At 49.5% G+C, this 14,891-nt stretch overlaps 4 protein-coding genes across 4 annotated transcripts; 1 reads left to right on the top strand and 3 right to left on the bottom strand.

Annotated features, from left to right (window-relative positions):
• Nucleotides 1-614: 614 nt before the first annotated feature.
• Nucleotides 615-3,380, top strand: exg2 (putative exo-beta-1,3-glucanase; the record flags this gene model as incomplete). The annotated part of the gene is made up of 3 exons (XM_057264881.1): nt 615-1,838; nt 1,897-2,909; nt 2,966-3,380. 3 exons carry the CDS (start codon nt 615-617, stop codon nt 3,378-3,380), a joined length of 2,652 nt encoding a protein of 883 aa, XP_057122601.1.
• A 147-nt stretch (nt 3,381-3,527) lies between these two features.
• N7481_005661 (hybrid sensor histidine kinase/response regulator) lies at nt 3,528-7,452 on the bottom strand (the record flags this gene model as incomplete). Its single annotated transcript, XM_057264880.1, has 2 exons — nt 3,528-3,860; nt 3,916-7,452. The coding sequence occupies 2 exons, from the start codon at nt 7,450-7,452 to the stop codon at nt 3,528-3,530; spliced, it is 3,870 nt and encodes a 1,289-aa protein (XP_057122600.1).
• A 1,463-nt stretch (nt 7,453-8,915) lies between these two features.
• On the bottom strand, nt 8,916-12,455 carry N7481_005660 (putative SNF2 family helicase/ATPase; the record flags this gene model as incomplete). The annotated part of the gene is made up of 3 exons (XM_057264879.1): nt 8,916-9,320; nt 9,380-10,390; nt 10,485-12,455. The coding sequence occupies 3 exons, from the start codon at nt 12,453-12,455 to the stop codon at nt 8,916-8,918; spliced, it is 3,387 nt and encodes a 1,128-aa protein (XP_057122599.1).
• Nucleotides 12,456-13,337: 882 nt separating this feature from the next.
• Nucleotides 13,338-14,475, bottom strand: N7481_005659 (SIR2 family NAD-dependent protein deacylase; the record flags this gene model as incomplete). The annotated part of the gene is made up of 2 exons (XM_057264878.1): nt 13,338-14,035; nt 14,124-14,475. The coding sequence occupies 2 exons, from the start codon at nt 14,473-14,475 to the stop codon at nt 13,338-13,340; spliced, it is 1,050 nt and encodes a 349-aa protein (XP_057122598.1).
• Nucleotides 14,476-14,891: the final 416 nt, after the last annotated feature.

Genomic DNA, 14,891 nt, shown 5'->3' with positions numbered 1-14,891 from the left:
GAATGATCAATTCGTTGCTCCGCAACAGCGAAGTCGCAGACTCCACCTAGATCCAACGATAAGACACAATCCACGACCAAGAATCAAGTTTAGATCAAATAATCATCCTTCAGCTTAGCTAGCATACAGCAACTTCCAGTCACTAGACCATTACTACATTACTCGGTGTGTATGCGCGGCCTTCCACCAAACTAACGCGCATGCGGCAAAACCAAAACAACAAAAACTCCGAGATTCATCCACAAGCGCAACCATCCCCCCCTCCGAGTCCCCTTCGTCTACTCAACACACTCAACCAAATTCAGTCCAATCTGAAGAAGAACTCAAGGAATGGCCCGTCCATTTCTCTAAATCCCAATTCCAACCCCGACCAATTCCTTCCCATACCCCCCAATCCGCAGAGATAGGGCCTTGGCCACATCAAGCCAAGAGCCAAGGTGACGCCAACACGTTTCGCGGGGGACAAAAAATAAGACATTCTCAGAACGACATTCCACACCTTCCATACCCCCTGAAATCTCTAAGAAGGACCTACCAAATACGATTGCCGATCGGCTAGCTCAATAGTCCACATACATACCTGGTCTCCGAACGATCAACATTCCACGAACCCGATGCCCGACCACTCACGCAGCCGTGACCGCTACGGCTCACGCGACCGCGCACGCGAGTACCGACGAGAACGCGATCGGGAGCGAGACCGGGAGTACATCCGCGGCCGGGACGATGAGGGAGATATCTCCAGTCCTGGAGCGCGGGGCAAGTATCGATTCCGTGGCCAGGAGTCGGGCTACGAGTCGCACGATGCGGGGGCAGGACGGGATAGAGATGGAGGGAGCGAGGATGAAGAGCGCAGACGGGAGAGGAGGGAGCGCAGGGAGAGACGACGACTGCGCGAGGAAGAACGGGCTTACAATGAGGCTGTTGAGGAACGCAGGAGGGAGAGAGATATGTCCAAGGCGAAGGAGTCGCCTGCTACGTCACCGGTTAAGAAGCGGGATCGAGAAAGGGATCGGGAGGGGTATAGGAGGGGACGGCATGAGGATGATAGTCGGAGCCCTGTGAGAGATGTTAGGGAGAGGAGACATCGATCTCGAGGCGATGATGTTGACAGGGAGAGGGATGCTGATACTGATGCTGAGGCGAGGCGGCAGAGGCGAAGAGAGAGACACAGAGAGAAGGAAAGGGAGAGGGAAAGGAGTATGGAGGCTGCTGCTGCTGCTGCTGCTGCTGCGTCAAAGTCGAGAAAGCATCAAAGTACCGAATCGACGAGCAGTGCGTCACATCTGCTGAGTGCAGATGCGTTGGCTAGGTTGGCAACGGAGAACCAAGATGCGGATCGAGCAGAGCGGGTTCGAGATAAAGCTGAAGCTAAACGAGAGCGGCGTCGACCAAAGAAGAAAGCTGCTGTGGCTGGTGTTGCTGGTGCTGCTGCTCTAGGTGATGATATCGCCGACAGGTCAAGACACAAATCTGGTACCAGAATCGTGTCCGGCTCATACTTGGAGGAAGGCCGAAGTCCTGAGATGAAGATGCGTCGACGTGGAGGTGGTGGCGCTGCTATGGAAGATCACTGGAAGGACAAGGCCAGCTGGGATGATAGCTTCCAAGATGGCAATCGGCAACCACGCTGGAAATTCTGGGCCAATTGGTCTAAGAAAACGCGGATTATTGTCGGTGCTGTCATATTGGTCATTTTGTTACTTATTATCATCATCCCGGTGGCTGTCACAGTATCGAAGAACAAAAGTAGCGACTCTGGCAGTGGCGGCGGTTCGTCTGGTTCCTCGAGTCCATCCAACTCCAACCTCGATGGCATCAGTCGTGATAGCATCCCAGTGAGTCTCTCTGGCGTGTCTTCGATGTCAAGATACACTAACTTATCTTCCAATCTAGGCTTATGCAAAAGGAACGGTGCTTGATCCCTTTACTTGGTATGATACTAACGGCTTCAACGTGACTTTCACCAATGTTACTGTCGGGGGCCTTCATCTTATGGGCTTAAACTCGACATGGGATGATTCTACAAGAGCCAACGACAATGTTCCTCCGCTCAACGAAAAGTTTCCATACGGCTCCCAGCCCATCCGCGGCGTTAATCTTGGTGGATGGCTTTCAATTGAACCCTTCATCACGCCATCTCTATTCTCAGGCTACTCCAGCACTGACAGTATAATTGACGAGTGGACATTGACCAAAAAGCTCGGCTCGTCCGCGGCTGATACCATCGAAAAGCACTATGCAAACTTTCTCTCGGAATCGGACTTTGCTGAGATCCAAGAGGCCGGACTGGACCATGTACGCATCCAATACTCCTACTGGGCAGTGACTACATATGACGGTGATCCCTACGTTCCGAAAATTGCCTGGCGTTATCTTCTCCGTGCGATCGAATATTGTCGCAAGTATGGGCTACGTGTCAATCTTGATCTCCATGGGATTCCAGGAAGTCAAAACGGCTGGAACCATAGCGGTCGTCAAGGCAGTGTTGGATGGCTGATGGGAGACGATGGCGACTTGAATCGACAGCGATCTCTCGACATTCACGATCAGCTCTCTCAATTCTTCGCGCAGGATCGATACAAGAACGTTGTGACGATTTATGGTTTGGTCAATGAGCCTTTGATGCTTTCTATTCCGACTGAGAAGGTGCTCAACTGGACACAAGAAGCAACAGAACTCGTGCGCAAAAATGGCATCGATGCCACTGTCGTTTTTCACGATGGGTTTTTAAATCTTGATAAATGGGATAATATGTTCAAAGACCACCCAAATAATATGTACCTGGACACCCACCAGTACACTACCTTTAATACCGGCGAGATCGTTCTCAATCACACAGCCAAAGTGGAAATCATCTGCAATAGCTGGTATAGCATGATCAAGGAGATCAACAGCACCAGTTCAGGGTAAGTGATATTCATGTCTTCTCTATTATTTCACGTTAATAACTTTGGCAAAATAGATGGGGACCGACTATATCCGGCGAATGGTCTCAAGCAGACACCGACTGCGCAAAATATGTGAATAATGTCGGTCGTGGTACCCGCTGGGAAGGTACCTATGCCACGGACGACTCAACGGCATACTGTCCCACGGCCGATTCGGGAACGGCCTGCAGCTGTTCAGGTGCCAATGCCGACGTTTCGGAATATTCGGACAAGTACAAGCAGTGGCTTCAAATATACGCCGAGGCCCAGATGTCTGCTTTCGAGACTGCGCAAGGCTGGTTCTATTGGACTTGGCGTACCGAGTCGGCTGCGCAGTGGAGTTACCGTACAGCATGGAAGAATGGTTTCATGCCCCAAAAGGCATATTCGCCTTCCTTCAAGTGCGGGGATGATGTGCCTGACTTCTCTGGACTGCCGGAATACTACTGATTTTCGCTTTCACCTCCACGTTTGCCCGTGGGGTGGATCTTGCATTTTCTTTTCTCATCATTGCATTGTTTGAACATGTTCATATACATTTTAGATCATCATACCCCTTGAATTCAATCACCCGCGAACATTCTCACCAGTTTCCCTTCATTTCTTCTCAGTAAGCTCGTCTGCATCATATCTTTCAAACCATCCACCTTGTTCCCACATTCCAAGTCGGTAGACACAACTGTTCCTCGCTTCGAGATTGGAAACTCCGTTCAAAAGAACATGGACCCTTTGGAAATCAATCGGCTTCATGATCCATCCGTCAAAGCCGCTGTCAATATAATCCTGCCGGTCTCGTTCCACCAGTGAAGCTGAGACGGCGAAAATAGGGACACGGCCATGGCCATAGGCCAAGGTCGAATGCGCTGATGATAACTCGAACTCATGCTCGCGAATCATCTTGGTAGCACTCGAGCCGTCAACGATAGGCATCTTCGTCTTTTGTCAGTTTGCCGTCGCAAAGATAATAGCGGCAATTATCACTTACTTGCAGATCCATCAGCACTGCATCGAATGCGTTAATGTTCTCTTGAAGAACAGAAGCGCACTCTTTGCCATTTCCCGTCATTCGGACAGAGTATCCAAATTTCTCAAGACGTTTTCGTACTATGGTGCTGTTTATGGGATCATCCTCTGCAACTAGGATATTCGGTCTCGCTGTTTTCGAATCTGCGTTAGAAGCTGGATGCGGGCCGGCTGTAGACTCGATGGTGGATTGCTTCGAGGACGAAAGTGCAATGCTTCTTGACTCTCCACACTTCAAGGCGATGTCAACATCAACAAGTGAGCCGTTCTGCTGTCCTAGCTCCTCTATATTTGACGCATCATCGCCGCAACAACATGATAATGGATCTCCATTTCCTTCGACCTCTTCGTCCTGCTCATTTCGTGGTTGCCTGTTGTCCCAGAACGCTGACTTCTCTTGTCTCTCATCGGACTTCCCGTCTGATAACTGAAAAGCATCTTCGTTCTCTGGCAACGGAAACCTGAGTCGTATTTTGAAGCAGCTCCCACTGCCTTCCTCCGACTTTAAACTGAGCTGTCCATTCATGTTGCGCACAATTCGTGCCACCAACGCCAGTCCCAGCCCAAGAACACTCTCCTTTCCCAATGGAGCAGCACCTGAGGCTTCCCCACCTGAAGCGGAACTCTGCATGTCGCCTTTGTTAGAAACCTGCTCGAGTTGGCAGAACAGAGTCTCCACGGTTTCCTGTGGCATTCCGGAGCCGGTGTCATGAATTGCGACTTCTATAACAATGTGACCTGGTTCGCAGCAGGGATCCGAAAGTAAACACGACTCGATTGTCACTGCGCCAACTGAGGTATGTTGAACGGCATTGCTGATTAGGTTAGTGATGACTTGTCGGACCCGACGCTGGTCACCTAGCACTGGGGGTAAGGCTGAATGCTGAACGACCTGCAGATCGACTTGTTTCTGTCTGGCCTCTTCCCAGAAAATATCGGTCGCCTCGCAGAGAGTTTCCGAAAGACTGAAAACCTCGTCTTTTATCAGATTCTGTCCATTCTCTGCATTCGTGAGATCCAGAAGGTCGTTGATGATGTAAACGAGAGACTTGGACGCGGAGTGTGATCTGGAGAGACTCTCTCGCGTTTCTTGGCTGAGATTTCCGTCTAGAGCAATCTCTAGATAATTGATGATTGCATTCAAAGGGGTTCTGAATTCATGCGCTGAGTTGGCGAGGAGAAGCTTCAATAGCTGATCATTTTGCATTGCAGCCTCCTTTTCTTGCCAAATATTCGTGAATGTGCGGTACATCATGGCTAAGATGGAGGCTTTGCCAAATTCTCCTGCGGACCACTCTTCTTGGTGAGTTCCGAGTTGCTTGCTGTTGCGTTCCAACCTCCTTTTGTCGTGGAATGACTGGTTTTCACTTCGAAAGAAGACGATAAAGTCATGCCCCTCAGGCGAGAGAGGTATGTAAAAGAGCCCTGCAAGATGGTGAAATCCTGGCGCGTATTCCAGATCATCGAAATCAGACAGAATATCTGTTGACCAGATAACGGTACGTAAACCTTTTGCCCTCATGTATTCAAGCAAGACCAGAACTTCCTGCGAATCTGGTGGCTTCCCCAGGATCTTAGTCTCGCCCAGGATGGATACTGCGGCATAGTCGGCTCCGAAGTGAATAAGAAGGTCGCTCGATAGTTCACTTTTTCCTATTGAGTCTGAATTCGTTGAGTTGGTGCTTTTATCACTCAGTTGAAAGGGCAACGTATAGGAAAGTCGCTCAATGTTGCTTGAGATAGTCTGACCCATGAGCCACGATGCTCTCTGGAGAAGTGGATGGAGCCTGAATTTCTCGTCGTATGATTGACAACATACCAATCCCCACAGCTTTCCAAAGGCGTATATCCCAATTGACATGTAGACACTTATTGATGGGCTATTCTTCTGTGAGACGCCTTTAGGATTTGTTGTCAAGTAACAATGAGAAAGGTCGAGTCCCATTTTGGTTGTCGACGATATGTAAGCCAACTCTGCCTCATCCTCGTGGAAACTGTACGAAAGGCATACGCTGTTCCGAAGATGTTGTGTTTTAGCATCTTCGGTGAAGGTGCCTTCGTCGAAGATTGCTCCTGCGAAAGACTTGATGTCAAGGGATGGATCCACCGAATCTGCCATCACGATACCGTTGTGGTTTCCATCAAAATGATACATCGTAACGCGATGGACTTGAAGTAATTGCATCAAACCTGATACGACATGGTCGATCAACGCATCCATCGTTTGAGAGCTCGAAATGCGGTGAATCACGGGGGTTAATCTGTTCACAGCATCCAGGTCGAGAGCGTTTGTATCCGAAGTCGTACTATCCTGTTTTCCCTGTCTGGAAGGAGACGCAAACCAGGGCTCTTCGGCCAAATTCGGCTCACATGGGTGGTATGTATTCTCGCCTCCCTCGAGAGGATTATATTCGACATTGGAGTAATCAGGCTTCTCTGCCTCAAGCTCGCAAATAATATAATCTTTGTAGACTTTGCTGGTATGCATTGTGCACCAAAATCGTTTCCCATCACTTTCTGGAGCTCTTATGAAGAGTAGGAAAACCTCGGGCCCGGAAATCTCCACGTCATAATAATCATCCAGGACAGTTTCTGCATGAGAAGAAAAGGCTTGATGATGGGGTCCTGACAGTATATCATATATTGAGGGTACTTCGAATAGCTCATCGGGTGAATAGCCGATAATATCTCTCGAGTTGTTGCTCGCAGCTTGGATGGTGAGGTTGCCTTCGAGTTGAAAGATGACAAGTATGACCCCGAACCTTTGAATTCTGATGGATACATCATCATCATCATCATGATCCTCAGCCCTCGGATATTCGATACCTTTCTCTATCTTCTTTGTTTTCAGAATGGTCCCACCTTCATGAATCAAATCTTTTAGACGCGTGTTGACATTCGCGTTTAACTGAGACTCGGAGCTTCCGTCATGGGTTGTTTCATTGGGGTCACCGAACTGTGTCCCTTTTGAAAAGCGATTATCATCGCGTATAGGTAGGGTCAATGTCGATGTTGATGATTCTCCAAGCTCGTGCTTCTGATCTCGCAGTTGGGAGAGATGATTCGGCCTCTTAGGTCCGCGTGTCCAACTCTCGGCTTCTTCAGGTTGTTCTGAATACTGACTCTTGAGTTTCTCATCCAGCGATGCACTTGCTCGAGATCCCTCCGAAAATGGAGAGATTGGACTTTCCAATTTCTCGATGGATGGTGTCTGAAGAGCCGAAGAAGGCGTCGAATCAAAAGAAAGGACCGAGCGCACCGGAAACACTCTCTCGACGGTGTCACTTCCGAGTTGGGGAAGCTTCAGTCTTGGTGGATCGACCTCCGTCACCGTAGGTATTTCGGTCTTGGAGTCGGACAAAATGCACATGGACTTTGGTATTGACAGAGTATCGGCAAGTGTCTTTCTACCATCCGCCACCCATTCATCCTTTTCGTCCTGGTCACTGTAGACGACTCTCCAGTTGCCGTGAGTACTGAATTTAGGGGACGAGCTCATCGCCGCGGTGATAGATGAGCCATCGGTTTATCGTAAATAAAAAGACCTAGTCTGTATTTCCGGTTAAATAATTTGTTAGTCTTTGAACCCAGCCAGCGTTCGGATGAAGAGCTGGAGAAAAGACACAGGCACTCACTTCCTCACACCCTTAAAGCCCCAGGCCAGAAGTTGAGTAGCGAGCTATAAATTTTTACAGGTGCTAGGAATGAAAATTCAAGCTAGACTTGATCCGAGAATGCAGCAAAATTTATGGAAAGAGAGAGACATGCTAAAGCTGTCTATTCTAGACAATGTCTTCTTTCCCCGGAAAATGGACTCACCCCTTGCCCCCAAGTACCGAACAGCCTCTATGCATTTCTCCGTAAACCGAGGCCTATCAGGTTACTTGGTGCCCCCACTGGAGTCTACCATGTAGTGTCTATTTATGGTCACCCCGTCGGGTTTGTCAGGACATAGCTCCGCAAGTGTCCATGAGCCATGGAATTTCTCGAGGCGCATTTTCCACAGTCCTGGCCTGCAGATGCTATACAAGGGATATTTCATTGGGGTGGTTTTGACCTGCTGGGTCTCAAACTTCAAGTTGCAAATAATTCTCTCAACTTAGGTTCACTGGTCCATCGAATTGACATTCTGGGACGCATGTTTAGAACAACACACAGATTCGCCATAATTTGCATTTCCACGGCATTATTTCACGGAATCAATCAACTGGAGATTCTGCCGCTTACAAAGTAGAGCCACGAGTGATTTCTGGCAGGAGGTGTGACCCTTGGTTGAACCCTGGTCTAGACAGGCGTCTAGTTGCCTCAGAACATGGTCTCAACGCGGATCTCCCGGTTGTCCCTTACTCGTTGCTGAAGTTTAGTCTATGTTCGAGTCTATCTGTACTATCGATCTAGTCATTTTTCTTTCCTACATTCATCGAGTATGAATTCTCGCAGTTAGAAGAAAGACTGAAAATGGTGACAAAGTATACCGATCCCAGTATGTTCGTGCACAGGTGCGTAAAACGAAATTCAAACCACGGCCCAAAGAAAAAAATCAAAAATCCCCAAAGCGTCAGAAACCGAAACTCCAAGGAGAGTAACTCCAGACAAGTTGTCCTTTCGCGGCTCATTTCCGGTCCGCGTGCAGATTGCCATGGGCCATGGCTTGCCTCTGCAATTTGACTCGTGGGCATTAGCTCCGGATCTAAGTATTATCCCGATTGAGCCATGCTAAATATCCTGACTGATCCATGGATCGGATGTAGAGCAGGGATTCAATTAATGCAGAGAAAATACTCGGGGCGTTGTAGAAGAAAGAAGAGGGGAAGAAATCATTTCTCATGTACGCCTGCGGCAAGTAGAAACAGAAGAAAGAAAATAACAAATCATGTCTTGGTGGAATAAAATCACCCCGCCGTTCTATCACTCATAAAATTGATTTCATCAAACTCTTGATATCATTCGTCCAAGGCATGTCTACCAACGCCGACCATAAACCGAGTCCTCTGGGCTGGAACGATTCGACTGTTGCCGCCGCGCCTGATCTCGGGAATCAGAACGGGCTGAATTCTGTGAAGAAGGCGCATAATCTTTGTCTTCGTCAGGTCCTCGGAGAACGCTCGGCTTCTTAAAGTCCAAAGTGTTCTGCTTGTCCTCGAAACGAGACTCCGCATCGCGACCAAACAAGGCCATCATGTCGCGCATGGTCAGCTTGCCTGCGGCAGACTTGCCCTCGATGGTCATATTAGCGAGTTCACGCTTTCGGTTTTGGAGATCGACGATTCGCTCCTCGACACTGTTCTTAATGATCATTCTATAGATCTTGACATCAACTGTCTGGTTGAGTCGGTGAACACGATCGATAGCTTGTTCTTCCACGAACTAAATCATACGAATTAGTGAAGTTTCCGCGGCAATTTAGTAGAAGATTGAAAACATACAGGATTCCAGAACGGCTCCATAATCACGACGCGGCTGGCTGCGGTCAAATTGAGACCAAGGGCACCAGCCCGCAAACTGCAGAGAAGCACACGGGTACCGCTGTTATTGCGAAGCTTGTTCAGACTCGCCTCGCGGTGATCGTTCCTCATTCCACCATCGTAACGAGCGAAACCGATATTAGACCGCTTCAAGAAAGGCTCAACCTTGTCGAGCATGGACGTGAAGACCGAGAACACGATGAACTTGTAGTCCGCCGACTCTTTATTGAGAATCTTCATCAAGTGGCGAATCTTGGTTGAAGGCAGCACGTCGTCAGCTGCTATGGGGGTTTCATAGATATCCTCGTCGGATTCGGATTCGGATTCGGATGCTGTACCATCTTCAGAGTCACTCAAAATGATAGGCTGGCTCTTCTTGCGTGAAGGGGAATCAATCTCGTCTTCTGTATCTGAGTCAGATACGCCCAGCCAGTCTCCCCCGCCTTCAGCATTTTCATCTTCAGAGCCTCCAGCCTTCCCGAGGTTTGGCATATCGCGCTTGTCTTCTGGGACAATCCACTCAGCCTCCTCCTCCCCCTCCTCGTCATCACTATCCAGAATGACACGTCGGTTCTTGCGGGATCGCGCTGCTTGGGAGTCGGCTTCCGGGGCGGCTTCCTTGTGGTGTCGGTGAGCCTTCTTCTTCTTTGACTTGTCTTTCTTGGGCTTGGTCATGAAATCGGTATTCAGGTTGCCCTCGCACTCGCTGCAGCGGCTTGCGCCACTCTTTCCTTCCTCCTGGCTGAGTTCGGTCTGGCAAACATCGCATTTCTTCGTGACGACACTCAAAGCACCGAAAAGATCGGCAACGTCATCCAATTCGTTGGATTTTGTCTCTTTCGACTGACTGCCATTGTTGCCATTCTGCAAAAGAACGTCCTTATCCGCAGCCAAGTCACTCTTAACCAGATCCGGGTGGTTGCAAGCTTGACGAAGACGCAAGAGCAGGACCAACGCCCCAGCATAGTCAAGCTTGCCCCCCCATCATCTCCTCCAATCTATTTTCTGTGCGTTTCTCGAGGCGTTTGTAGAAGTTCAATTCGCCCTCCATGAGCTCGCCGTCCACCCTGATGACTTCACGCTTGACGATATGGAAGCCATTCGACTTTTTCTGCTTCTCGCCTGCGCCAGCCTTGAAATTGTCGTTGTTCTTCAGGACGTCCTTGGTGCGACGTTTCATAAAAGCCTTCAAGTATACTTGTAGGCGTTGGATGGCGAGACCGCCACGGCCGTTGTTGAGAGGACGACTAATCTGGTCTCGCCAGGCAGCCAGTTCGTCGTATGGCTTGATCCGGAGGAATCTGATCAGACTTTGCAGCTCATCAAGGTTGTTCTGCATAGGAGTTCCCGTCAGGCACCAGCGGAACTTGGCGTCCAGAGAATAGGCTGCCTGGGTTGCTTTCGCGTTCCGGTTCTTGATAGTGTGGGCCTCATCGAGAATGATGCGATACCAATAGACAGAGAAGATTCCCGATTTCTTGGCCTTGTCTGCGGCAGCTGTTCCAGACTCCGACGTGAGAGTTCCGTAGGTCGTAATTACGACATCGTAATCACCCAGCGAAGTGGCCGTCTTCGCACGGTTTGTTCCGTGATACACACAGACACGAAGTCTGTGTGTTTTCTCAATTTTATCAAGAATCTCTCCTTCCCATTGTTTGATCAGCGCCAACGGTGCCACAACGAGTGTGGTCTTGCTGAGTTTGGCTGACGATGGTGCATAATCGTCTTTCTTGGCCGCAGATGAATCGAATTTATCGCCGTGTTCGTATTCAGACTTGTTGTTTTGGAGCATTAGGGCGATGGCTTGGACAGTCTTTCCTAAGCCCATGTCGTCGGCGAGGATTCCACCTTTAGGATAAATCCCCTTGGTGGTGCGTTGGCCCGTTTCTTTGTTGCACATCCATTTGACGCCCTCAATTTGATGAGGGAGAAGGTTGACTTTCAAGCCTGGGATGATTGCATCGTCGTCGTCCTCCTCCTCTTCTTCATCTTCGTCTTCGTCTTCATTATCTTCATCATTCTCAACCTCTGCATCATCTTCCTCATCCTCATCCTCGGGATTGACTACATCGTCCTTCTCCGCGGCCTCCGAGCCCGATGCTCCTTCCGAGGTACCAGGCGCCTTGGTATCAAGCTCCCCGGGCCTCGGCTCGGCTGCCTTGGGGTCATTGACAGTAACACCTTCGAGTTGGGCTGCCAAGTCGTCAAGGTCATCACTTGCGTCCTTTTTCTCCGCCTTAGTAGGTTCGGTAGACTTGACCTTCTCCGCAGCCTTGGCCTTCTTTGACAGCTTCTTCTTGCCATTTTTCTTTGATTTGGACTTTACAGGCTTCTCCTCCTCGTCGTCCTCAAATGCACCTTCCAGGAGAGCCTTGATGTTTTCATTCGCCTTCTCGGTATCAACGTAACCGTTGACGTCCATGGCGCCAAAGCTAGGCCCATGGCCAGTGCTCTGGGAGTCTCTGTAAGTCTGGTGGGGTTCATCTTCGGTCAAGTCTATAAAAGCCTGAAGATTCTTCGATGCATTTGAAGCTTTCGGGGGGCCTGCTTTAGACTGGAAGATTGGGCGCGGGGCAGCCGGTGTTGTGTAATTGATGTGCTCGGGGCGTTTGATCGGAGTCGCGCCCGTTTGATACGAGGGGCGGTGATCATTGTATGCCGAGGGCCTGACTGGCTTAAATGGGTCGAATGGTCGTTTTGCGGAGGGTGTTGCCATGCCTGCGCCTGGGGTTGGCGCACCTTGTGGTCGGTAGTGTGATGGTCCGTGTTGTTGGGTAGCAAAGGAGGATACGGGGCGAGGGACGGGGCGGTGATGCTCAGGCCTTGAATGATTGGGCTTTGGAATATTAAAGGGATGGTTGGAGTTGGCCGGGCGAGGCTGGGGCTGTTGTTGGCGTTGGGGTGGTTGTTGACGCTGAGGTTGTCCCATCGGCGAGGGTCTGCCAAACTCCGGATGTTGGGAGGCGGAGCTCTGAGACTGCTCGTTTATCTTCCGCGGGGTTATACCCTCGACCGGAGCATTGCTCTCTCTAGCCATGGTTGGTGTTTGGTGGAGGGTGTTTAGGGATTCTTCAACGTGGCGACGTTGCAGATTTGACAACTTGAGATCAAATACGTTCGAGAAGCCGATGGTTTGGTCAGGGCAAATACCGACGGATTGTTTGGAGACTCTGGTCGTTGAATTCGGCTTCGTTTAGCTAGAATAGGAGGAATCAGCTTCTGTGTCGTAGCATTGCAAGTTACTAAGTATTCAAGGTGGGCTTGTCACGGTTTGGCGGGGTACCATAATAACCATCAACAATCAGTTCGACTGGACTGGTGTGATGTGATTACCATGGCGCACCGTAGTCTCCGATCAGAAAATATAAGAGTTCAATCAAATACTCACCTGGAGTTAGTACACCTGTCAAAAAAATCGACGCGCGGGGGCGAGGAGATGGGAAAGAATCGAGAATCCCAATGGCGCGGCGTTATCGATAGACAATTTGTTTTCGCCCGGCGGATTCCCCAGCAACGGTCTCTGCCTGAGGCCACAACAAGATCAAACAAAGGACAGGCAAACAGTCCGAGGCAACCTTGGAACAACAAATGAGGATCTCGAGGACTCGCCTGGTTGAAAATTGAAGATTCGGCTGCTTTACGTCCGTGGTTGGCCTGGTAATGAATCTTGGAAGTGGTGATTGTCCAGCGTGACTGCATGGGATGGTTCTGTCTAGTTATCAAGTGGTACACTGTATCTACCTTTAGTACTCCAAAGAAAATCATACATCACTATCATGGTACCTAGGCAAAGCACTTGCTTTGATTTAATTTTACACTGCATAGCATAGGAACCTTCAAAATCTCCAATGCTATTATTCATTTATGAAAATTTCCAATAAAGAAGCCAAGTGCAACGCCATGCCATGCGGCATCCCGATCAAATCTCACCAATCACGCCCTTCAAAATATCTGGGAGGATGACACTCGCATCACCCTCGAAAAACCAATCAGTTTCTTGAAGCGGCACCGCCCGCGGATTTTTTGGGGAGTAGGGCTCCATATTGATCACGGCAACTCGTGCTCCCTGGTCACGGGCTTCATCAACGTAGTCCGCAGCTGGGTATACCTGAGCGCTCGTGCCAATGACGAGCATCAGGTCAATGGACTCGGAGCCCATCCAGTTCTCAACCGTTTCCAGCGTAGTGGTGGGCAGGGGCTCTCCAAACCAGACTACTCCGGGTCGGAGAAGACCCTTGCAATCGGGGCATTGGGGCAGCTCTTCATTCGAGATATTGGGGATATGATTGCTGATGTCGGAGATGTCAATCTCTTCATCGGACTCATCCTTGTTCTCTTCCTTGCACTCCTTCTTCTCATCGCCCACCTTCTGGTCCTCTTCAGTCTTCTTCTCTTGATCGTCATCTGGTTTATCCGTTTGCTGTGCCACCACCTTTTCTTCTTTCTTTTCATTATTCTTGAGCGATGACTTCTTGGGAATGGCCAAAGCGGGAACAATAGGGTCAGTAAAATCCTCGCGGGTGTATTTGCAGTAGAAATCAGTGCATTTGATATTGAAAAGTGAGCCGTGTAGTAGATGTAGTTGTTCAGAAGGGTGTTGTGCTCGCTGCGATAGACCTGAACCCCCCCGACATGATAATCACGTTAAACGACAGTTTCGCAAGACCACAGAATTGGGAAATTAAAATCTATCCAAGGATCTTACCGTCAACATTCTGAGAGAGGGTAATGAAGTCTCTGTTCTTTCGCGACAACTCCGCCAACGCATAGTGTCCCTTATTCGGGGCTGCTTTCAACGCCATGTGTCGACGAAAGCTGTAGAACTGCCAAACTAGGTCCGGGTTTTCGTCAAATGCTTCTGGAGTCGCTAGATCGGTTGCATCGTGGGTACGCCAGAGTCCTCCAGCACCGCGGAAAGTTGGTAGACCCGAGGCTGCAGAGAGACCAGCACCCACCAAAGCGACGATACGCCGACATGTCTTTAAATGAGCAGCAAACGACTCGCGATCGGTCAAAGGAAGAGCGGCACGGGCAGCCTGTTTGGTAGTTGAGGCCATGACGAGGAAGGGAGGACGAGAATGATGATGATGAAAGCAAAATGCTGATGGAGGTAAGTATATGAAGAGCTGAGTTCCCCAACTTTTGTTGGAGAAAATGGCGTGGGGCTCGCCGATCTCAGCGGGGCCCCTCAAAGAATTTAGAATTTCCCAAGTACAAGAAGTACTACTACATAATGTCGTACTTGCGTTATTCTGGCCTGTCTATTTTTTTTTTCTTTCAATTAAATGGATCCTGCACTGGGTTGATTCTTTGGAATCACTTCAAAGAAAGGCTCACACGTGACCAACCTAAGTGTCAACAAAGAGACCATCAGTACAACTGCTCGAAGAAGTGAGTCACACAGCGATCAGGTGAAAGAATGTAACTGTATTTTCAGCCCTAGTACTTGTAGTTCCAGGCTGTCTTGGGCCCT

This window comes from Penicillium waksmanii (genome assembly GCF_028829765.1).
Source record: "Penicillium waksmanii strain IBT 27052 chromosome Unknown utg000005l:1.0-5232799.0:1.0-5237142.0, whole genome shotgun sequence".
Classification (NCBI taxonomy): Eukaryota; Fungi; Ascomycota; class Eurotiomycetes; order Eurotiales; family Aspergillaceae; genus Penicillium; species Penicillium waksmanii.
The sequence above is the reverse complement of the archived record's forward strand: the minus strand, read 5'-3'. Positions and strand labels throughout refer to the sequence as shown.